This window comes from Oncorhynchus masou, chromosome 1, assembly GCF_036934945.1.
Source record: "Oncorhynchus masou masou isolate Uvic2021 chromosome 1, UVic_Omas_1.1, whole genome shotgun sequence".
Classification (NCBI taxonomy): domain Eukaryota; kingdom Metazoa; phylum Chordata; class Actinopteri; order Salmoniformes; family Salmonidae; genus Oncorhynchus; species Oncorhynchus masou.
The window spans coordinates 59,866,658-59,890,449 of NC_088212.1; the positions used below are offsets into that span (position 1 = coordinate 59,866,658).

At 44.9% G+C, this 23,792-nt stretch overlaps 1 protein-coding gene and 1 long non-coding RNA gene across 3 annotated transcripts in view; one reads left to right on the forward strand and one right to left on the reverse strand.

Annotated features, from left to right (window-relative positions):
* The window catches only part of LOC135547366 (uncharacterized), a 29,061-nt gene extending 19,593 nt beyond the window's left edge, over positions 1–9,468 (reverse strand). For both annotated transcript variants that reach the window (XR_010456705.1, XR_010456697.1), the window contains exons 1-2: positions 9,381–9,468; positions 9,126–9,216 (exon numbers count right to left, since the gene is read on the reverse strand). This is a non-coding gene — a long non-coding RNA (uncharacterized LOC135547366). The remainder of the gene's footprint in view (positions 1–9,125; positions 9,217–9,380) is intronic.
* A 240-nt stretch (positions 9,469–9,708) lies between these two features.
* Positions 9,709–23,792, forward strand: part of tshz3b (teashirt zinc finger homeobox 3b) — a 38,043-nt gene continuing 23,959 nt past the window's right edge. The window contains exons 1-2 of the mRNA XM_064976335.1: positions 9,709–9,990; positions 10,395–10,755. Coding sequence (XP_064832407.1) covers positions 10,716–10,755 — 40 coding nt within the window. The 5' untranslated portion in view covers positions 9,709–9,990; positions 10,395–10,715. The remainder of the gene's footprint in view (positions 9,991–10,394; positions 10,756–23,792) is intronic.

Here is a 23,792-nt window from a genome sequence, read left to right on the forward strand (position 1 = left end):
GCTCTGTCTTAGGCATCTCACAGAACGGACATTGCAATTTATTGATCTGCAGTCCTCATGCCTCCTTGCAGCATGCCTAAGGCACGTTCACACAGATGAGCAGGGACCCTGGGCATCTTTCTTTTGGTGTTTTTTAGAGTCAGTAGAAAGGCCTCTTTAGTGACTTAGTTTTCAAAACTGTGACCTTAATTGCCTCCTGTCTGTAAGTTGTTAGTGTCTTAACGACCGTTCCACAGGTGCATGTTCATGAGTTGTTTATGGTTCATTGAACAAGCATGGGAAACAGTGTTTATTAAACCATTTAAAATGATGATCTGTGACCTTTTTGGGATTTTTCTGAATTATCTTTGAAAGACAGGGTCCTGAAAAAGGGACGTTTCTTTTTTTGCTGAGTTTATATTGTATACTTAAAAGGCTGTAGCTACGGATATGGAGTTTTCACCCCGTCTCGCCCCTTCCCGCCCCTATGGAAACATCTTTCTCAAAGCTAAGGATCCAGATCACTTTATGCGCATGTGTTATTTTACGCACAATACGTAGCTACTGCACACACTCCACCTCCCGTTACATTTCTCTGTTTACTCACCCTCTTCTGAACCATGATGATGTAGCCTATGTCTCCGCCTCATATTTCTGAACACCTAAAATAAAAAAAACCTGCAGCGTTTAGAACGAACATTCCCAAAAATATTTATTGCAGGTTATACAACCTCTGTCTGTTGTAACGGATATTGCAGTTGCTCAAGCAGGATGCAGTCCCTACACATTGCATTGGAGCAAAAACAATCAGTGTTTTGTGTGATGATGTAGCCTAATCTTTATACTCTCTGCCATATCGTAGCCACGAGCCAGAGTTCTTGAAAAAAGAATGTATCTCCCCACTTGAGGTTTGCATCGGGCAAAAACCTGTCTTCGTTTGAACGACTCAATGATCATGCAAGTACCGCACGAGTAGGCTACCTAGCTGTTCCACCTCTATGTTGACTGCCTGTATGAGTCTTGCTTGTGTTTGGTATGCTTGCCTAAACATACTGTTGCAACAGACAACAAAGTGTGTGTGTGAACATGTCCATCGTGTCTTTTGTGTAGGCTACAACATGAAGTCCTGCTTGAGGCATGGCATGCATAGTTCAAAAAATGTTGGCGGTATCTTTAGTGTCCAACATGAAGTTTCCCACTCCATGTCAATGAGGGGGAAGTGGCAGTGAAGCAGTGGGAGCACTGAGCAGAAGCTACTGTATGTTAAAAAAAACAAACACTCCCTGTGACCTGAAAATAAATGTTCCCAGAACAGACAAAATGTCCACTTCCGTTCTCAGAATGTTTCAACAACATTCAGTTTTACCGGTCAGGAAACATATGGCTTTCGTTCCCACAACCAATGTGTAACAAAAAACACATGTTCCCACAACTTCCAAGGAGCCAAATATGCTAGCTGGGATAGATAGTGCTCAAGCACAATGTGAAGGTTCTTTTTGAATGTTAAATTAAACGTGCTGTTGTCACCAAGCTAGACAATTTGGTTCCTTGAACCTTTTTTTAAACATGCGCTGAGAAGGTTCCAAAGCAAAGCAACTATCCTGCACCATTCCCAGAAAGTTGTGGGAAGTTTGTGTGCAAAAAAAATAACCATAGGACAGGCACACGCTCAACAAGATCATGAGCAACATGTGCTTTTCAGAACGTTATGTGCTACCTGGGATGCCTATTTGGCTTCACAATAGATGGACTCCAATTCAGAAAAGAACTTCAACCACAGTTTCTGTTTCTATAAATAATACTACACACCCAGAAAAAGTCCAACAAATAGGTTGGTGGTATAACATTACAATCTGCCCTTTTACAGTAGAAGTCTGTTTAAAGGCAAACTGTAGTATTTCAGTATTGGTGTAAGTCAATGCCGAGCAAAGACCACACACTACAGTGAAAGCAGAGCCTGTACAGTACTTTACTGTAGGAAAACCCTCCTAATGACTTGACCATGTGTGTCTGGCTCGGCCTGTGATTCAGTTCCCTGCTGGTGACATCACTGCAGACTGATAGCGTGGGCTTTAACTAGGTGATCTCATCTCTTCTTCATTTTTTTCTTTTTTACATTTAAACAGACACTCCTATCCAGAGTGACTTACGGGAGCAATTAGGGTTAAGTGCCTTGCTCAAGGGCACACCGACATATTTTTCACCTAGTCGTCTCGGGGATTTCTTCAACAGCAACCTTTCAGTTACTGGTCCAACGCTCTTAACCGCTGGGCTACCTGCCGCCCCAGCATGCAGCGCAAAGCCTTATTCCAGCAGTCTAACATCATTAACATCTATATGTTGTGTCTCTATCTGTGGCATTATCAGAGAAATGGATATAACAGTGTAGTGTTAGTGACAGGACATGATAATTCAGTGGTCAACCCCATTTAACTCTAAATATACAGAGACATGAGAAATGCGGGCACTTCCTCAATGCTGGAGAAGACGATCTGTCATTTTGCATCCTTATCTGTTCTAAGTGGGTTTACTGTAAGATGTGCACGTCGGGGGTGGCTTGCATTAAGAAAACAAAACAAAAATGGCCAGTATTTCCCTTTTTTTTATTTGTGCTTGGTTCCCTGTTTGTCTGGTTCTCATTGGGGGTAAACATTTGTTCCAGTTGTAGATCTTGGAGAGCTGGAACATGAATCACAGACGAGGAGAGGAAACCACACTGACAGCTGCAGCTCATTACCGGCACTATTACTGATATAGGGGGCTGCTGGGGGAAATTCCTCCTGCCACAGAAAGCGTTCCTGTTTACCATACACCGCCTAGGATCAGGACCTACACACACACACACCCACCCAGACATACTGTACCAAAACACACAGGCACATGCACACGCTGCATACATAGAAGCATGCACAGACACACCGCATGCACGCATGCACTCACATATGCACATGCACACGCACACACACACGCACACACACACCCTCTCCTCTTTCTATCTCTCTCCTTATCTTCCTCCATCCCTCACCCTCCCTCCATCACTTCCTCTCTCTCTGTCTTCCTTTCTACCTATTGCACTCCCTACTTGTCCCTCTGTCTATTTCTCACTCCATCCCTCCCTCCCTCTTTCACTCTCTCTTGCTCGCTCTCTCTGTCTTTGCTCACCATAAGGAAGGATTGACTCACAGCAGTACTCCATGTCACATGGCTTATCCAAAACCCACAACTCAGTCGACTTGACATAGTTTTACTTCTTATGTTTGATTTTCAAACAAGCATATTTGTTTAAACACATATTAACAAGCGGCAATATCTTCATCCAGTGAAAATGAATTAGAAGTTAGTCAACACATTAAATGTATTAATAGGCTGGGGTCAATTCTATTCAAATTCAGTCAAATCTGGAATAAACTGAAATTCCAATTCCAAATCTTTGTCATTGAAACATGTTAAGGAAAATGGAAAACGTCAGTTTACTATTTGAATTGACTGAATTGAAATAAAATTGACCCAAACCCCCAAAAAACAAACCATGAAAGTTTCAGCAACACATTACGCTGAGAAAAGGCATTGCATGATCTGCCGCGTCGTTCAACTCAATAGATGTGCTTGAATAAAATAAGAGCATCCTGCAACGTCTCCGATGGAACAATACTGACACAACAACATTGTATACGAGGCAACACTGCTCTCCACCTCATTGGGGAGGAACCTAGGTCTATTTCCTGTATTGCAGACCGGATCAACAACTAAACTGCTGAAACAACAGCGTTGTTAGGTCTGGCTGTGACACAGGCTCACTTGATCCAATGGGTTATTAATGTATTCATTTCTCACCATTCCCCCCCAAAAACATAAATCAAGCACAGCAAAACACCACCTTGTATTCTGACTTGTCCAACCCTCTTTGACCTCTGCCATTTTTTTTTATCTCATTTTGGTTTAACTTTGTAGATCAGACTTTAATTTTGAAGCGGGTCTCTGGGACAGTGATGAATAGGGTACATCAAGGAGGGCTTAAATTACCCTCTCCCTGGTGGCTAGCGGCCGGGAGGGTTGGAGGGGGAGGCTTGGTGACCTAGTAACAGACAGAGAAAGAGGGCTGGTCAGCACTTGCCCTCTCAACCCTGTAAGCTCGCACAGCACACCCGAGCTATGGAAAGGAGGGAGGACACAGGGAGACAGAGGAAAATACCTGCATCCACTACCTATAACATTACATCTCTGTGTTTTCAGAGTCAAAGTGCAGGATATGTCTTGTTGAGATGACTTTGACTGACTTTTGAGTTGGTTTGGATGATAACTCTGACCTAAATTGGAGTTGGCCAATTATGCTAACAGCTGCGAAAAACTGTGATAAATAATTTTATTTAAATAAATTGTGATAAAAATAATTTCATATGTTATTTCATATTTTACCTCTGAACATGGAAAATGGTTGCTGGCAAATCACCTTCTCTTCTTCTAAAGAAAAAAGGTAGATTTATGAACTTTGACCTGAGGAGTATGCAGCCTGGATGCATTGGGAAGGGGGAGGTAGAACTTGATAAATACATACAAATCCGTATATATATATATATATATATATATATATATATATATATATATATATATATATATATTATATATTACTGATCTCAGAAATACCAATAGGAAATACCATTTCCTTTGCCAGAAGCCTCTTGTTTCCACTATAGACACCAAATACTTCGACTCTTATTCTAGGAGGCTTTAGCCAATCCCTTCCTTGCGAATTTTATACAGTCTACTAGGAACAAGTGTGCCGTGAAGCTGAATGGATCAGGCGAGCGCACTCTCTTCGCCAATGTGATCACTATAAAATCCCTGATGGTTCACGGGCTCAGAGATATATAAAAACACTACTTACAAATCCCATTCTTATCTATGCATGCTCCAGTTCTCTTTATTTCCCAAATATCCGTTTTTAGGAGGAAGAAAAGTATACACATGGCTGAAAGCCCATCCTCGACCCCAGAACCAAGAGTAGGTTTTGCAACTGTGTGATGCGCGCCTCCATGGGTCCCGCAGCACTGCTATCATATGACCTACCCGACCCTGGTACCGCGCAGCTGACTCCGACCCCACCGCGGGGGTCTATTGCAAATATTCCCGGGGGAGCTAAGGTCACAGTAGCGGCAATTATAAACCTTTATGCGTAAAATATGTTATCTCAAACTGCAGGTTGTAATGGCTTTTATGTAAGCCTCTGGTGAGTTTGTGAAAGTGATAGTCCACCTCTCTCTGTGTGCTCCAAATACCGCTGTAGCTAATTATTTGTCACTTGCTCGGCTGCGTAAACTCGAGAGGTCCTACAACACAGTTGGTGCGGTGGATGTAGTAAATAACCATACGGGTATCATGTTGGTAACGTTGTCCTGCTCTTACAGGGTACATTGGTCAAATAAGTTAGTTTGGTCTATGGACATATCGTAGGCCTACTGAAATTCCCAATATCCAATGTGGGTTAGATATATTTACCAAATGTAGTGCAACGAATGGAATTACAAATTAATTAACAATATGCTATTTGATCAATGTAGTTGCATTGCTTGTTCTTTGGGATTTTAGGCTGGGTTCTGTATAAGCACTTTGTGACATCTGCTGACGTAGAAAGGGCTTAATAATTACATTAACATGTTGTTTGATTGATCGATAGATGGATTATAAAAAATTACAAAAACAAATGAAAATGTATAAAATTTCAGTGTTTTTGAAACAAAAATAGTCAACGGGGTTACATTATAATGGTAAAGCCCAGGTATATGTGAAAAAAAAGTGATGCGCACAGTGGATACACACGGTGCCACCCCAAAAATAATTGTTCAAGCAGCAGAAACAGCACAGTAAATTAGACGGACTCAGAAGTAACTTTTGATGAATTACCTTTGGGGGGCTAGCCTATTCTGTAGCACCACCGAAGTCTTCAACTATCAAATATATATCGAGTTGACTAAAACGAGAAAACAAGTTTGATCGGTATGGAATAAAATAGCACCACGTTTAGCCAACACAATAATAGTAACAATTACAAGAGTACCAGATTTGACCAGAGACAAATGACTAGGCCAAATGATTTATAGTCATTAACAAAACTTGGCATTAGAGGCAACATGCGATAGGCTACCAAAAATCATATGAAACGTCCAGGTAGGGTTCTGATTCTTCTCTAACACTGATTTGATCATCATGCAAACTTTGATAAGTCTCTGTCTTATTGTCCCTAAAGGAAAAGGGAGGTCTAACGATAGTTACAAAGATCCAAAACAGGTGTTGGAGTAGCGGGGGCGTTATGAGGGAAGTTGCTCCAAGCTCTGAGTAACAAAATGGAGTTGAAAGTTAAAAAATGAATATCACAAATATATATAAAGAAAAGTATTTCACTTTTAACTTAGCATATGTGCATATGGAAATTGACTAAATGTATTAAACACATTGGAAATTAAACAGACATTTTTCCCCGTGTTTTTGTCTATAAAGTATGTTACAAGGTAAGGTCTGCAAAAAAAGCTTGCTGTCTGTGCCATGCGTGGGCGTTATAAAACTAATAATTATAGCTGTCCGATTTTTTTCTTCTGTAGCCTATTATGAACAAGAATGTGCGAGCATAAAACCAGCTTCATAGCCTAACAGTTATCATAAGTTGACTTAATGAACAGACCCATTATTGTTGTGCATGTGCATACAAATACACTTTACCTTGATAATTGCACAGTAGAAAACAGTATCTGAACAGAAATATAAACGCATTTGCCTCTGCAGAAACCATGGTCACTCGAATCATTATCACAGTTACAAACAGAGGTGGTGATTAAGTTACATGTCAACGAGCAATAAAGGGCAAGACGCTAAATATGTGCCCTCTCCCCCCCATCTCTCTCTCTCTTTCCATGTCTGTCTTCTGTCCCACACATACAAACACAAACGCACGCACGCACGCACACACACACACACACACACACACACACACACACACACACACACACACACACACACACACACACACACACACATGTACCAGAGGGTCATTTACTGTAAGATACTTGTCGAGAGAATGACTGCACTTTTTGGAATATTAAGAATAAGGAGTAGGCCTTCGCTAGAAGAAATAAACAAAAGTCCCACAGAAGCCTACCAAGCAAAGCTCGCAGCCTTAGTTTTCAAATAAAGGGTAATTCCAAAATATATTTTCAGGTTTGTTAATAATAATAATAATAAACATTAAATACTGTTGTAGTTAACAAACTCCTAACAACAGAACAAACATCAGTAAGAACAATCCTTTTTCGACATGCTTCTTCTATACTTCTGGTTTACTGAATATATATAAAGTTAAGTTTAAATAATCGTAAACGTCATTATAATTCCAACTTTTTAAGGAATCCATATCTGAAGAAAAGAGTTGCAGTTAGCCTCGTCACATCCCTTCAAATCTAAATATAGGCTTAAATGTGCTACACTGCTAAACATGGAAAATAACTCTAACTGGATGAATCACAAGCTTCAACTTTTGTTTTATCGGGAAATTATTGCGGTCTTTTTTAATTCAGTACACCTATCCAAAACTGTAATGGCATGCACGTTTGGCCTAACCTGTGAACATAATGGCCTGAATCATATATCTGCAAACAGAATGAGGGATATGACGAATTTCTATTTGACATTGAAAACAACGAATGAGGCAGAAACATGTTCAAGATAAATCATATTAATTAAAACAATAGCGTTTTGTGACGTTAATCTTGAAGTTGAAATGCTGTACTGGTCACTCACTCGTAGCCACACACACACACACACACAGACACAGACACAGACACACACACACACACACACACACACACACACACACACACACACACACACACACACACACACACACACACACACACACACACACACACACACACACACACACACACACACACACTCACACACAAACAAATGGGCATAATTGACATCTTTACATTTTACTTCACGATACAATTTCATTTTAAATATGGCTCATGTATTGTAGCCTTTACTTATGACATTGGCACACTATTTTCAATAGAGGGAGCGAATGATTAAGAGTAGATTAGAAATGTAACAGAATAATGAACTGAAAGTCAAGTAACGCCAAGAGAACGGTCAAGTTATGGAATTGCTATGCACTATGTACTACTGTAAAATTATATGCAACAACAAAAAAATCTCACATTCTTCAACATTGTCTTGGAAACATGTTGCATCATTCTCAGCAGTATATTTCATAATAGGCCTATTGAACACTGTACAGATGTACAGACAATCCTTTCCAGTTGTCTTCCACAACTCATTTAGTCCTCAGCACCATTAGGAGATATCAGTCAGCCTATCTCAAGTAAAGCGCTTTATTGCGCTTTGCCTTTTGGTGCGTTCCCAAAAAGCACCACTTTTACGCGTCTTTACGCACAAACCAAATACAACTTTGGATACGATGTGTTTAGTCCATTTGAGACAAAATGTGTATATGGTTTCCATAGCTTGCATTAAAAAAACATAGTGGTTCTTTCAGGGAGCAGTGGCTTTCCAGAGTTGACAGTAGGCTTCAGACGACTAGAGGCAGAGAGGCGCACAGCTTTACATAGCCCACTGTCTCAATGCAATGCTAGTGAAAAGCTACCGATTGCATCAAATCTGCATTGATTCCCTTTTGATTTCTTGTATCGGGACATGAGAATGTCGACCATTAGACCACTGAAAACCTCCAGCTTGTTGACCAAAGCGAATGTGTCAGAAATGAAGAGGCGCTATGCGGAGGCTGTTGTGTCTACTGAGAGGGGTATGGTCGGTGCGAGTGTGCAGAGCGTGTGACACTGATGGATGCGCCAATGGTTAGACGGACAGATGCTTGGGCGGATCTAACGGCATGCAGTGGTGTAGTGGCATACGCAGCGAGATTAGGCTAAAACATCCGGAATCAGTGAAAGACTGTTCTTTCTCGTCCCCCAACAAGCCTGGCGAACGGAGAGGAGATCTTGTTCCTATCGAGCGACTCCCCTGCCGGTTAGATATTTCTGACTATTGACTAGCATGAGACTGGGAAACCACGACACGGCAAAGACACGGACACACACATCTGGCAGAAGAAAAAAAATCATTTGACAACTTACCGTGTTTTGGTTTTCGAGAAAATAATTTGCGCCTACAGTCATAACCTTTGCAGCAGACAGCGGACCAATTGTATTCGATCTTGAAGATGATCTGAAAAAGATGGACAATTTATCCACTTTCCCCCTAAATAATACAGAAAATTATCTGTAAGTTTTTTTTTTACTGTGAGGGAAACATTTTAAAGAAAAAGCTGATAGTGTCTGTGATGGTCCCAAATCTGAAGGATGGGGATGTGTGCATCATTTTGATCTTACCGTTAAAAAAACTAGCCCATTATTCTTTCCATTCTGTATCAACAAAAACAAGGAGAGCGCATGATTCGGATTTTGTGCCTGACTCACTTGAACAGAAGAAGGGATCTTGCAGTAAGGAAGACTCGTCTGATTCGCTGTTGCCGTTTTAAATAGCTGCTATCAGCCACACAAAGAAGGGGGAAAAGTGCTATTAGCAGCCAAGAAAGTGTTTGGCAATAGCTGCTGATCCATGCTCTCAGAGCAGCTGAGGCACAGCACGAGTCCATCCCCTCCTTCTGATGTACATTATTACAACAAGGGATACCCAATCAAGCACGTATCTCATCGATTCGAACTGCTCTCAGTGGATTTTGAACGCGCTTGGACAAAATAACGGAGCGAGCCAGCGTGTGGGCGACAAGTCCGTCCATCTCTTCTTTCAACGTTTGTCTTTATCGCTCTATCTTAAAACAATATATATATATGTTGATGTTTTAAGGGGACTTGGAAACACTGGGATTTTCATACGATGGCTACAGCGACGCTGAGATGCTGCCTTGCTGTTTTTTAAATTGCGTGTGATTACCAGAATCAAACTCCTCATGGATAACGCAGTAAATCAACCGATTGAGTAAGTATGCCATTAACATCTAGTCAACATTAAGATAGTCCAATAGCCCAGGGAAGAATACAATGTTTTGTTTCCATGTGTAGCCAAAGAGTGGAACGGTGCTCTCCCCCTTACAGTTATGCTATTGTATCAGCATTTGGTCTCTAGCATGCATGGGTGACTTTTGAAAATGCCTTGAATGATTTCTATCAAATAGCAAAGCTTACTTTTTTATTCTGTATAGACTGTATAGTTCGCATCAGACACCGTTATGGGGCTGCGGTGAGGGACAGCAGACATGTGATGCTTATATGACAAGAGCTAGCTAGCCATTGGAGGTGCAAGGCACAATAAATGTGACAGCGCTTGATGTTTGCCCCTGTTTGCAGACTTTGAGTGACGCGTTCATTTCGTTTTCCTTTAAGCTTGCCTGTTGCAGCCTCCAACACGGAGTGAGAATCACATTGAGGCTGAAGATTTTTTCCCCCCCGCCACTGTACTCCCGGTCTCAAACACACTGTGATATCCAAGTCGAACAGGAAAAAGAAAAAAAAACGCCTGTTCTTCTTCATCTTCAGATCTACCCTTTCTTCAATGTCTGCATTTTTGTTTGAAAACTGCCGATCTATGTCAGCCTTCTGAAAGCGCCCCGGGTACCGTGTAAGGAAGCGCCTCTATCAAAGAAGAGCGGACCAGCTAGGGATCTCTGGGGCTAGAGAAGAAGTCTTCAGAACCCCGAGATAAGCATGCCGCGAAGGAAACAGCAAGCGCCCCGGCGTGCAGCAGGTACGACTCTATGATATGCATGTTATCACCTCTCTTTTTACTACGACTGCTGCGGGATTTCCATTGCCTTCACTCTGGTCCTACCATGTATAGTACTGAATCATGTGCGTGTAGCTACATTGTAGCGTAGGCTACTGTGGGAGGAAATGGCAAATACCCATTCACTCAAAGAGGGATGGTTAGGCTACTAGCTATTAGTTTTTTTGTACTTTCCCTTTGAAGGGGATGTGCTTTTTTTTACAACCACGTAGACCACGTTTGATACTAGCCACGTACTATTTTAATAGTAATCTGCATTATCAGCATACTTACATAGCCCATTAGGCTACATAGCCTAGTTATTGACAACATTGTTTAAATGTTCTCCGGATATAATTTTTTTCCAACTTCTGGGGCAACAATGATTACATTCGATGAACGATCTGCTCACAACAGTTCTCGGAAGACATAAAAGGTTTCCAGGCCGTAGCTCTATCCGACTAGTCAAAGACAACTTTAGCTTTGATAGGTCTCTTCCTTTTACCCTATTTTAGCCTACTCTCCCTTCCTCCCTCCGTAGGGTGCAGATATTGACTCCTTGAATTAGAGATCTATAAAGAAGCGCAGGGAAAAGGGGGCTCGTGTCAGCTGACTGTCATGATTTCCTTTGATGCTCGTTTGGGGCTTTGTGCATGCTAAAACATTTGATCACAAAATGTCAACTTTCGCCTAGTTTTCCTTGGCTGATTCTCCTTTCTGGGAAATACTTAAAGATTATTTCGCAGCCGACTCCAGGGGAGACGTGGACTGGAAGAGGCTTTAATGGACAATTGCCATCTTTGATTTTGACGGCTGATTGATTGCCCGTCATTTGGCTTGTCTTTGATCTATTCTTTCCGGATAAACACAAATAAATCACTCCCCATAGCAACGCCGGTTCACGTGACGTCATGTCTGGTATGACAACTAGCCATTTAAAACATCTTTAATTGCTTCTTTTGTACTTTTCACGTTGTCAGAGCCAAAGGCCACATTTAATTTTATCTTCTCTCTCTTAAACATAGAGAATAAATCACACTGACTGTTCCAAATAGGCTTTAATCAGATCTTACATAGGTCATGGAACACATCATATATTCTACTCTATATAAATAATTAGGGTATGCTACAACATGGTAGTTACCTAGCTACCATTCTGTTGTAAAAAAAAAACATTTCTTTTTTTTGAATCAGACTTCTGTTCTCATACTGTTGCTTTATGACTCAAACTTCTGGGGGTTTTGTCTGCTTTTGAAAGTATTGTTTGAAGCACCAGGGTGTTGAAGTATACAGGCTACCTGTTTTAAGATTCAATAAGTATTATTCTTATTTGTGAGACATGTGCTTCATTACCATCACAATTTAGGCTGCATTTACCTATATGCTTTCAAGTGTAGTTAAGTTTTCTGCAACATAGCCTACATGTAAATTCATCTCTACTACTGCAACCTTTAGCCTATAACCAAACTATAACAAGCACCAAAGTCAAATCCCCTTAATTAAAATATACTATCAAAACTCAATATTATGCAATTATTATAGTAATCCAAACACTCACTCACTTTACTACACGCACACACACACACACACACACACACACACACACACACACACACACACACACACACACACACACACACACACACACACACACACACACACACACACACACACACAAACAATTTTATCAAACAATTTTATCACACACACACACACACACACACACACACACACACACACACACACACACACACACACACACACACACACACACACACACACACACACACACACACACACACACACACACACACACACACTCACATACAGACACAAACAGTGCTTCTATGAAAGATGTAACTACTAGGCCTAATCGGGAGACGGGAGACTGGTTTGCTCCATCAGAATGACCCGTCAAAGCGACTTTGTTTCATATTTGATTTAATTGTCTCCCTTCTGACAGCCACATTCATCAATGGCTCTAATGGTCAATCAGAAGTTGGCAGAGTGACTGCCCTCATTTTGTTTCTCCATACGTTGGGCCTGGGCTTTACTTTATCAAAACGCTTTTGCCTAATGGACACGCTGGGGGTGGGGGCCGAGGGGGGGGGGGGGCTGAGAGATGACTCAAAGCCTTCTTAACCCACACAAGAGAGTGAGAGAGAAAAATAAGGCATGTAATTCGTTTGATGAGCGGATGAGGACAGACACAAGAGCAGTGAGGGATGTTATTATTTTTTTGGACGAGGCAACTTCCTGTAATTTTTTACAGGGTCTGTATACCCCCTCCCACCCTTCGTCACTCCTTCTTTCCCAGCAGCCCTCACAGCTGCAAGTTATAAGGTTGACGACTGCTCCGTGGCACACAAAGAGTGGTGACAAATTGATTGCGCTATAGTGATGGAAAGAGCAAAAGATGGCAGATGATGGGCCTTGATTAGGAACTTTGGGAAATCCAGTCCCCGGCAACCTTGAGCGTTTCATGAGAAAATCTCTCTCTCCCTCTCTCCTTCTCTTTGCTTCCCTCTCTCTTTCTCTCCTCTCGCTCTTTTCCCTTTTCAGCCCCCCAGTCTGGAAGGGCTGCTCAGCCGTATAAAAAGAAAAGTTGTTTTGCCAGCTTCATTAGTGTTCACCTAATTAGCTGTAAAGCTGATGGATTCGTGACAGCCCTAATGATTGGAGATGACAAGCTCCACACACTGTCATCCAGCCCAATTAGGTTTGTAGCTAGTTTGATGTAATCAAGTTGATATTACACAGTCCTCCATGCCTTTAGTTGTGCACTAACTCAATTTTCTGCTGCAGGTGACAAATGGGCTAGGGTACCTGGGTAATCACGTTGGCTTGGAATTAGGCTGCTTTTTAATGGTCAGGAGCCCTGTAACAACACCAAAAACTAGCCTCTCGAAAAGTCTGTCTGGGAAAGAGGGGCCTATGGCAGCAACACACACACACACACACACACACACACACACACACACACACACACACACACACACACACACACACACACACACACACACACACACACACACACACACACACACACACACACAAACACACACAGACACACAGACACACACACACACACACACACACACACACACACACACACAAATACACACAGACACACACACACACCACTCTCTCTGTCTAGTCACAATACCTTTCCCACAATAACTTCCTCCGTTTAGGAGTGGGCAATGCTGTGAACACCATTTTTTTTGTTGTCTGCTTCAAAGCCTCGCAAGACCAAACATATCGTTGTTTTGGGGAGGAAAGAGGGAACATCAAACATAGGACTTTTTTTTCTCCTTCACTAGTTGTGTTATGCCATGTTACTCTTACTGAGTAGTACTGTAGTTCCTCTTGCCCGAAACACTCGGAAGACATTGCACTGATATTGTAGCTGTTTTGCTACACTGTCATAGAGAATAGTATTGCTTCTGGGCCAGGCCGCTGTCTGTGCGATATATATTTGAAGAAGCCTTGTGAAATTAGTCGACGTTGCTATTGTTGACGTTGCTCATCATCACTTAGATCACGAGGTAGTCAAAGGTATAGATGCTTTTCCACATTAGTTGATTTTCCAAATGCCTATTATCAGCATTGTGTTCAAAGGGTCTAAACATGATTTATACAAAATATTAAAGATCATGACAGATCTAGTTCTGCTTGATGGGAGATAGATTGCGGTGAGGAAAAGCAGCTGATTTCTGTGATTTTTGTGCGTGTTTGATTGATTGTGGATGAGCGAGAGAGATTAATCATGCTTGATGTGTGTTAACGTTGCACTCATGCTGGATACACATCCTCATACAGTGCCCCGTAGACACATAGGTTACTACACACACACACACACACACGCACACACACACGCTAGCAAGCTTGCACGCACACACACATGCACACACACATACACACGCACACACACACACACACACACACACACTAGCAAGCTCGCACGCACACACACACACACACACACACACACACACACACACACACACACACACACACACACACACACACACACACACACACACACACACACACACACACACACACACACACACACACACACACACACACACACACACACACACACACACACACACACACACACACACCGCTCGCATGTTCTTGTAATAATACTTTGTCTCTGCTCCTTGCCTAAAAAACCAAGGGTTTGTGTAATAGTGTAATGTTACTGTATTCACTCTGCGCTGGTGTTGGTGGTCGATTCGCTCTAGTTCAAGAGTCGGTATCAGCGGCCTGTTGGTGCGTTGCTCGTACGAAGCTTTACCCCTTCACAGTCTCGGCGAATGAAATTTAATGAAACATGCCATCTTAATTAGGCTAATTATCCCAGTTTAAAAGCTGGTCATGATAATTCTATTAATTATTAAGACGGAAAGAAAATGATATCATAAACATCACCTTCCACAGTCCACCCCCACCCTCAGTTAATGAGAAATATAATTATAAAGAATTATATTTAAATTCTATTCGAAATCAAGTGGATTTATTAATGAATAGGTGCACTACATCCATTAGATTGTGTTGGGTTTGACGATTGCAAAGTTCACGAACTTAGTTATCACAGTGAGATGTTATTTTTGAATATGAATATTATGATTTAGTTCGAAACACTGAGGCTAAATCCGCTATGATTTACTTGTATTTATTCATGGTTTTTTTATATGGTTGGGACACATGCTCCCTCATATTTGTCCTGTAAAATGTAAAAAATATATATAAACATAATAATAAAATAGGTTACTTTTTTCTCTGTGATACTACTACCCACTTCTACATTTTATGAAGCTGTCTTTAGCTGGCCCAGATAGGTTCCCAATCTCCCAACCTCATAACCAGCTACCAGGAAGCCATTTCAGGCTATCGATCAAGTTGGTGTGGCTAACTTGTCTAACTATCTTAGCTGGAATGTCTGCTGGAGAAAATTGTAGACTTTAGAAAAGCAAGAAATAACTAAATGTACTGAATAGGACTCACTTTCCTTCCAATCTTTTAACCAGATTTTATCACAGATGCAGAAATTTCTTTCAAAAAATAACCACCAGCCCGTAGTATACAGACAGCGTATGCTTAGATATGCAGAGAAATAGACATATTCTTTTTTTCTTTTTTCTTTTTAAACATAGAATAAAGCATAATGATTAAGGCTCTAGAGTGCAGGAAAAGGCTGTTTCAGGAAAAATGCTAAATTCTCCAATTTACATATGCACCAAGTCAGTGTCCTTGTGGTTAGAATGTCTGCCCTGACCTTGGAAGGTTGTGAGTTCGATCCCTGGCCAAGTCATACCAAAGACTGTAAAAATGGGACCTGATGTGTTTCTGCTTTGGCACTCAGCATTAAGGAGATTCAAGCTGCCTGGTCTAGAGAGCCCCCCCCCCCCCTCTAGACCATCCCCTCACATGCTTTGTGCAACCTCTGATTTTTGGGGTACATGACGAACCTGGTGAGTGGCAACATGCCCGAAGCTGTATGCAAAACAAAATCAAACATAGCGTCCGTCGAACAACGTAGAATAATCCAAAATACAGTGAAGTAGAAAGAGCATGTAGATAGATCACGCAACCAAATGTGGAGAATCAACGAGTGGGAGTCGAAAAGAGGTCTAGGCCTCCACATGAGTCTTTTTCTATGTGTCCCGGCCTCATGATCAGTAGTCCCCAGAAGCCCAGGCCCTGGTGCCCCCCCCCCCCAGAGTGAGGCGTCTACTCCTGGGCCTTCTTCTCAGCATTATGGGCCTCTCCTCAGCCTTGCCTTGCCTTGCTCTCCCTAAAGTGAGGCTCTCCCAGGCAGCCAACTGACACTATGATTAGTTATGGCCGTCCTCTGCCTCTTTCACAGCCGCAAGTGAGCGACAATGAACAGGGTTAAGAGCGGAGAGGGTGGAGAAAGGGAAAGAAAGGGAGAAGGGGTGAGGGAAAAAGCTGAATAAGGGGAAAGCAGGGAGAGGAGGGAGGGAGGAGGGAGGGAGGGAGGGAGGGAAAGGGAGGGAGGGAGGGAGGGAAAAAGCTGAATAAGGTAGGCACAGAGGAAGAGGGAGAAAGAAAGCGGAGGGAGGGAGGGAGGGGAAAAGCTGAATAAGGTAGGCACAGCGGAAGAGGGAGGGAGGGGGAGGGAGGGAAAAGCTGAATAAGGTAGGCACAGCGGAAGAGGGAGAAAGAAAGCGAGGAGGGAGGGAGGGAAAAAGCTGAATAAGGTAGGCACAGCGGAAGAGGGAGAAAGAAAGCGAGAGGGAGGGAGGGAGGGAGGGAAAAGCTGAATAAGGTAGGCACAGCGGAAGAGGGAGAAAAGAAAGACACAGAGGAAGAGGGAGAAAGGAGGGAGGGAGGGAGGGAAAAAGCTGAATAAGGTAGGCACAGCGGAAGAGGGAGGGAGGGAAAAGCTGAATAAGGTAGACACAGCGGAAGAGGGAGAAAGAAAGCGAGAGAGGGAGGGAGGGAAAAAGCTGAATAAGGTAGGAGAGGAAGAGGGAGAAAGAAAGCGAGAGGGAGGGAGGGAGGGAGGGAAAAGCTGAATAAGGTAGACACAGCGGAAGAGGGAGAAAGAAAGCGAGAGGGAGGGAGGGAAAAAGCTGAATAAGGTAGGCACAGCGGAAGAGGGAGAAAGAAAGCGAGAGGGAGGGAGGGAGGGAAAAGCTGAATAAGGTAGGCACAGCGGAAGAGGGAGAAAGAAAGCGAGAGGGAGGGAGGGAAAAGCTGAATAAGGTAGACACAGCGGAAGAGGGAGAAAGAAAGCGAGAGAGGGAGGGAGGGAGGGAAAAGCTGAATAAGGTAGACACAGCGGAAGAGGGAGAAAGAAAGCGAGAGGGAGGGAGGGAAAAGCTGAATAAGGTAGGCACAGCGGAAGAGGGAGAAAGAAAGCGAGAGGGAGGGAGGGAGGGAAAAAGCTGAATAAGGTAGGCACAGCGGAAGAGGGAGAAAGAAAGCGAGAGGGAGGGAGGGAGGGAGGGAAAAGCTGAATAAGGTAGGCACAGCGGAAGAGGGAGAAAGAAAGCGAGAGGGAGGGAGGGAGGGAAAAAGCTGAATAAGGTAGGCACAGCGGAAGAGGGAGGAAAGCACAGCGGAAGAGGGAGAGGGGGGAGGGAGGGAGGGAAAAGCTGAATAAGGTAGACACAGCGGAAGAGGGAGAAAGAAAGCGAGAGGGAGGGAGGGAAAAAGCTGAATAAGGTAGGCACAGCGGAAGAGGGAGAAAGAAAGCGAGAGGGAGGGAGGGAGGGAGGGAAAAGCTGAATAAGGTAGACACAGCGGAAGAGGGAGAAAGAAAGCGAGAGGGAGGGAGGGAGGGAGGGAAAAGCTGAATAAGGTAGACACAGCGGAAGAGGGAGAAAGAAAGCGAGAGGGAGGGAGGGAAAAAGCTGAATAAGGTAGACACAGCGGAAGAGGGGAAAGCGAGAGGGAGGGAGGGAAAAGCTGAATAAGGTAGGCACAGCGGAAGAGGGAGAAAGAAAGCGAGAGGGAGGGAGGGAAAAGCTGAATAAGGTAGACACAGCGGAAGAGGGAGAAAGAAAGCGAGAGGGAGGGAGGGAGGGAGGGAAAAGCTGAATAAGGTAGACACAGCGGAAGAGGGAGAAAGAAAGCGAGAGGGAGGGAGGGAAAAAGCTGAATAAGGTAGGCACAGCGGAAGAGGGAGAAAGAAAGCGAGAGGGAGGGAGGGAAAAGCTGAATAAGGTAGGCACAGCGGAAGAGGGAGATAGAAAGCGAGAGGGAGGGAGGGAGGGAGGGAAAAGCTGAATAAGGTAGACACAGCGGAAGAGGGAGAAAGAAAGCGAGAGGGAGGGAGGGAAAAAGCTGAATAAGGTAGGCACAGCGGAAGAGGGAGAGGGAGAAAGAAAGCTGAATAAGGTAGGCACAGCGGAAGAGGGAGGAGGGAGGGAGGGAGGGAAAAGCTGAATAAGGTAGACACAGCGGAAGAGGGAGAAAGAAAGCGGAGGGAGGGAGGGAGGGAGGGAAAAGCTGAATAAGGTAGACACAGCGGAAGAGGGAGAAAGAAAGCGAGAGGGAGGGAGGGAAAAAGCTGAATAAGGTAGGCACAGAGGAAGAGGGAGAAAGAAAGCGAGAGGGAGGGAGGGAAAAGGAAAAGCTGAATAAGGTAGACACAGGAGGGAGGGAGGGAAAAGCTGAATAAGGGAGAAGAGGGAGAAAGAAAGCGAGAGGGAGGGAGGGAAAAGCTGAATAAGGTAGACACAGCGGAAGAGGGAGCGAGAGGGAGGGGAGGGAGGGAGGGAAAAGCTGAATAAGGTAGACACAGCGGAAGAGGGAGAAAGAAAGGAGAGGGAGGGAGGGAGGGAGGGGGGAAAAGCTGAATAAGGTAGGCACAGCGGAAGAGGGAGAAAGAAAGCGAGAGGGAGGGAGGAAAAAGCTGAATAAGGTAGGCACAGCGGAAGAGGGAGAAAGAAAGCGAGAGGGAGGGAGGGAGGGAAAAAGCTGAATAAGGTAGGCACAGCGGAAGAGGGAGAAAGAAAGCGAGAGGGAGGGAAAAGCTGAATAAGGTAGGCACAGAGGGGAGGGAGCTGAATAAGGAGCGGAAGAGGGGAGAGGGAGGAGGGAGGGAAAAGCTGAATAAGGTAGAGCGAGAGGGAGGGAGGGAGGGAAAAAGCTGAATAAGGTAGGCACAGGGAGGGAGAAAGGAGAGGGAGGGAGGGAAAAAGCTGAATAAGGTAGGCACGGAAGAGGGAGAAAGAAAGCGGAAGAGGGAGAAAAGAAAGCGAAGAGGGAGCGAGAGGGAGGGAGGGAGGGAGGGAAAAGCTGAATAAGGTAGGCACAGCGGAAGAGGGAGAAAGAAAGCGAGAGGGAGGGAGGGAGGGAAAAAGCTGAATAAGGTAGGCACAGCGGAAGAGGGAGAAAGAAAGCGGAAGAGGAGAGGGAGGGAGGGAAAAAGCTGAATAAGGTAGGCACAGCGGAAGAGGGAGAAAGAAAGCGAGAGGGAGGGAGGGAGGGAAAAAGCTGAATAATAAGGGGGGCTGAATAAGGTAGGCACAGCGGAAGAGGGAGAAAGAAAGCGAGGAAGGGAGGGAAAAAGCTGAATAAGGTAGGCACAGAGGAAGAGGAAAGAAAGAAAGCGAGAGGGAGGGAGGGAGGGAAAAGCTGAATAAGGTAGGCACAGAGGAAGAGGGAGAAAGAAAGCGAGAGGGAGGGAGGGAAAAAGCTGAATAAGGTAGGCACAGCGGAAGAGGGAGAAAGAAAGCGAGAGGGAGGGAGGGAGGGGAAAAGCTGAATAAGGTAGGCACAGCGGAAGAGGGAGAAAGAAAGCGAGAGGGAGGGAGGGAGGGAGGGAAAAGCTGAATAAGGTAGGCACAGCGGAAGAGGGAGAAAGAAAGCGAGAGGGAGGGAGGGAAAGTTCCCTGCTCGAGGATGTACGGTTGATGGTTGATAAACAGATTTTTTCCCCCAGAATCTTCCGTCATGGCTCCCATTAGCTTGACAGCTGTCAATTAGAGCTCCCTTGGTCTCGCGGGCTGCAGTTTATTGCAGGCGGTTGACGCTGTCATTTTGCCCACAGTTTCGCCTTGAGCGTTATCACGAGCGCCGAAACAGTCAATAGCTGACGCATCAGCAGTTATTTCTTAAATTGGCTCACAAGGCTGCATCTTTCCCTCATTTCTTTCATATCCCCTCTCCTCCCTGCTCCTCTCTCCAAAGATTGTTTCGTGAGGGGAGAGCGATGAAGTGCAACTGCAGCAGGGTTAGTGAGAGAGCAAGGGTGGGCGATGCAACACATACAGTTATTGTACACAAAGGTACGCACATAGAACACACACAAAACAGGTACATTTACACACAAGCTATCGAGACCAAAAAATGGTGTTTGACTGTGTCTGGCTCTTTATCCAAACAATACTACTCACAAAATAGACACATAGCAGTATTTATTTATGTACATTTTTTTGCTCTACCTTTATTGTTTTCTTCCCTGCTGAAATGAACACCTCAGCAAATTGTGCGCCAGTGCAAGCGATTAGTCAACCTTGTACGATTAGAAGACTGGACAGATATCAACGTCTACCTAACCATGGCGAACAGGGTGCTTTCTGAAGGAATGAGAATATCCAACCACTGCTTAAAGGAAGTTTGGTCAGGAGATTAGTAGCGATTTAGCTCCTCCTTTTCTCTCTCTCTCTCTCTCTCTCTCTCTCTCTCTCTCTCTCTCTCTCTCTCTCTCTCTCTCTCTCTCTCTCCCCCTCTCTCGCTCTCTCTCTCTCTCTCTCTCTCTGGTGCGGGTGTTCATATTTGATTAATCAGTGATTATCAGTTTCTCACTTTCCTCAGTGATTAGGTAGTGATGTCAGCTCCTGACCGCTGCTATTTCAACATGCCGGAGATATTGTCTTAATTTTCCAGTGGAGTGATTGGGGCGGGCCTCAGCCACTGCTCTGCTCTGAGCACACTCCACAAACTCCCTCTGTGAAGCCAGATTCGCTATCGGACCTGCACCAGAGCACCATGGGAATCGGCTTCTCTTCTCGGCACATTTTTTGAGGAAACAGGAAATTGAGAGAGTTTTGGGGGATCAATGCACTTCCTCTGCGGAGAGACAGAAATATGTTATGCTCCTCCTCAGTACAGTATAAAACATTTCCCCCAAATTTGTCTGGCTGCACTTTCCCAAGGCAGACTAGGGTATTATTTGGCTGAAATTCTCTCTGTATGTCTGGGTTGTCCTCTCCTCTCTCCCCCCACCCTACCTTCCTCTCCTCTCAGCGATACTATGGCTCTTTGTGTGATGTGTGTGTCGGGCCAGTCTTCAGGAGTCTGGCAGCTACACGGGGGATTAAATCTCCCAGCAGCCCTGTGCAGTGAAATATGGCCGTGTGGAGTAATCCCTGCCTGTGTTGTTGTCATGTCGAGGAGGGACGGGGGTGCACAGAGAGGAGAGGTAGGGGGCCGGGTAGGACGAGGTAGGGGGCCGGTGGTGGGGGGGGTTCAACAGTGGTTGGTTCTGAGTGTCGTTTGGGCTAGACTCCAGGTTTGGGTGTCTCCTTTCCCTCAGTTGGGGTGGGCCAGCCAATGGATGCGGGGGCGGGGGGTGTCTTTATGTCTGCCAGAGTGGCTGGGGAACAGGGCAGGGGAGTCGTCGTCCCCCCCCCCCCCCCTCCAGGCGAGACTGGCAGCCATCAATCATGTGTACGGGTGACACGGAGGCTGTTTTTGATGGTGGCGGTGATGAAAGGCAGGGGAGCCGTAGAGGCCCATGTAATCAGGGCCAGCCAGGGCTGACATCCTTCTCAGGCATGACAGCCTCTTCCTCTTCTCTCCTCACCGAAGCCAAGAGACGGCCTCAAACGCCTTGCCTTCCCCTCCCTCCCTCCCTCCCTCCCTCCCTCCCTCCCTCCCTCCCTCCCTCCCTCCTCCCTCCCTCCCTCCCTCCCTCCCTCCCTCCCTCCCTCCCTCCCTCCCTCCCTCCCTCCCTCCCTCCCTCCCTCCCTCCCTCCCCTGTTTCATGTTCTGATCAGTCTCAGATGCTGGGAATTATCCCCCTCCTCACCGTTTCTTTTTTTGTAATGGAGGGGGGGTGGCAGGGGGGGATGTGGTCTGAGGTGGGGATGGTGATTTGCGTGTTTACAAATGTGTAGTGTTTGTGTGTGTTTCTGCTTATACACCTATGTGTGTGTTTGTATTTATGTAACAGGAAGGGGGTCGGGTTTTCTCTCCTTGGAAAAGGCAGGCAGGTGCGAGAAGAGAGAGAGAGAGAGAGAGAGGGAGAGAGAGAAAGAGCAAGAGAGAGAGAGAGAGAGGAAGTCTGTTTTATTTTATACTGCAGGCCTGTTGCTAATTAATGTTTCTTGGTAGGATTCTGTCGGAGTTGAGTAATGTTTTTGATCTTTATGCCTGATAACTGCATACCTAATGAGATTTCAAAGCTTCTCGAGATGTGAGTGCTGCTCCCTGCAATTATTGACAGATGCCTTTTCTTCGCCATTGGGTTCTGCTCCATAAATCCTTCCTCTGTAATGAGCTTGAGAAGTGCCACCCTGCCAGTGAGCTAATGAAACCGAGCAAGGGGGGTGTATGAGGAGGGGGCCGTCACACTCCTCTGACACATATTTTTTTTCCTTTAAATGCACTCTGCAGATGTCAGGGCCCTCGCTTGTGTGTCGAAAAAGAAAAGAGGTGAGCGTGAGATAGAGGAGTAGAAAAAACCCACCCACAGAAAACACAGAGGAAAAAAAGTAGATCCTCTCTCTTATGAGAAGAACCGTTTGGCCGATCGGGTTTCAAGCCCCATGTTACGGTCGTTTGTCTGAGGTAGCTATTTTATTTGAAATGGTGGTATTGTTGTTGCCGAAGTTGACTTTGATTGATATAACTGCCCTCTTGCTCTTGAGCTAGCTTTTTTCTAGCCTTCTTTATTTTCATTTTTTTTATTCCTTCCGTCCCTACACTCTTCCTGTTTGTAGCTCTGGTGGGGGGGGGGGGGGGGGGGGGGGAGAAGGGAAGAGGAAAAGAACAGACAGAGCGAGCGAGCGAAAAAAGAAAGAAAGAGAGACAGGGAAAGGGAGAGTTCGGGGGGAGTCAAGGGAAAAGAAGGGCAGCCTGTTCTCTGTCCGTACACACACATCCATTACACACACACACACACACACACACACACACACACACACACACACACACACACACACACACACACACACACACACACACACACACACACACACACACACACACACACACACACACGTACACAAACATCCATTCCACACACACACACACACAAGGCTTGCCGGCCCGGGTCTTTTAGGAGGTCTGAAACAGAGCTGTGGTGGAGGGAGAGTAGCTGCTCCATGCCAAACAGTCGATTTCCTCCTCTCGTCGGCATGGTCATACATCATGGACCCACCCTTCTCTCCTGACAGAATGACGTGTGTCATTTATCAAACGGGCCCTTGCCAGAGCCCTGTGTGAGGGGCTGTCTTCCTCCCTTAGAGAGGAGCCTGGGCGTCCACGCCTCTGAGGGGGAGGAGGGGAGGGGAGGGGGGCTGTAAAGC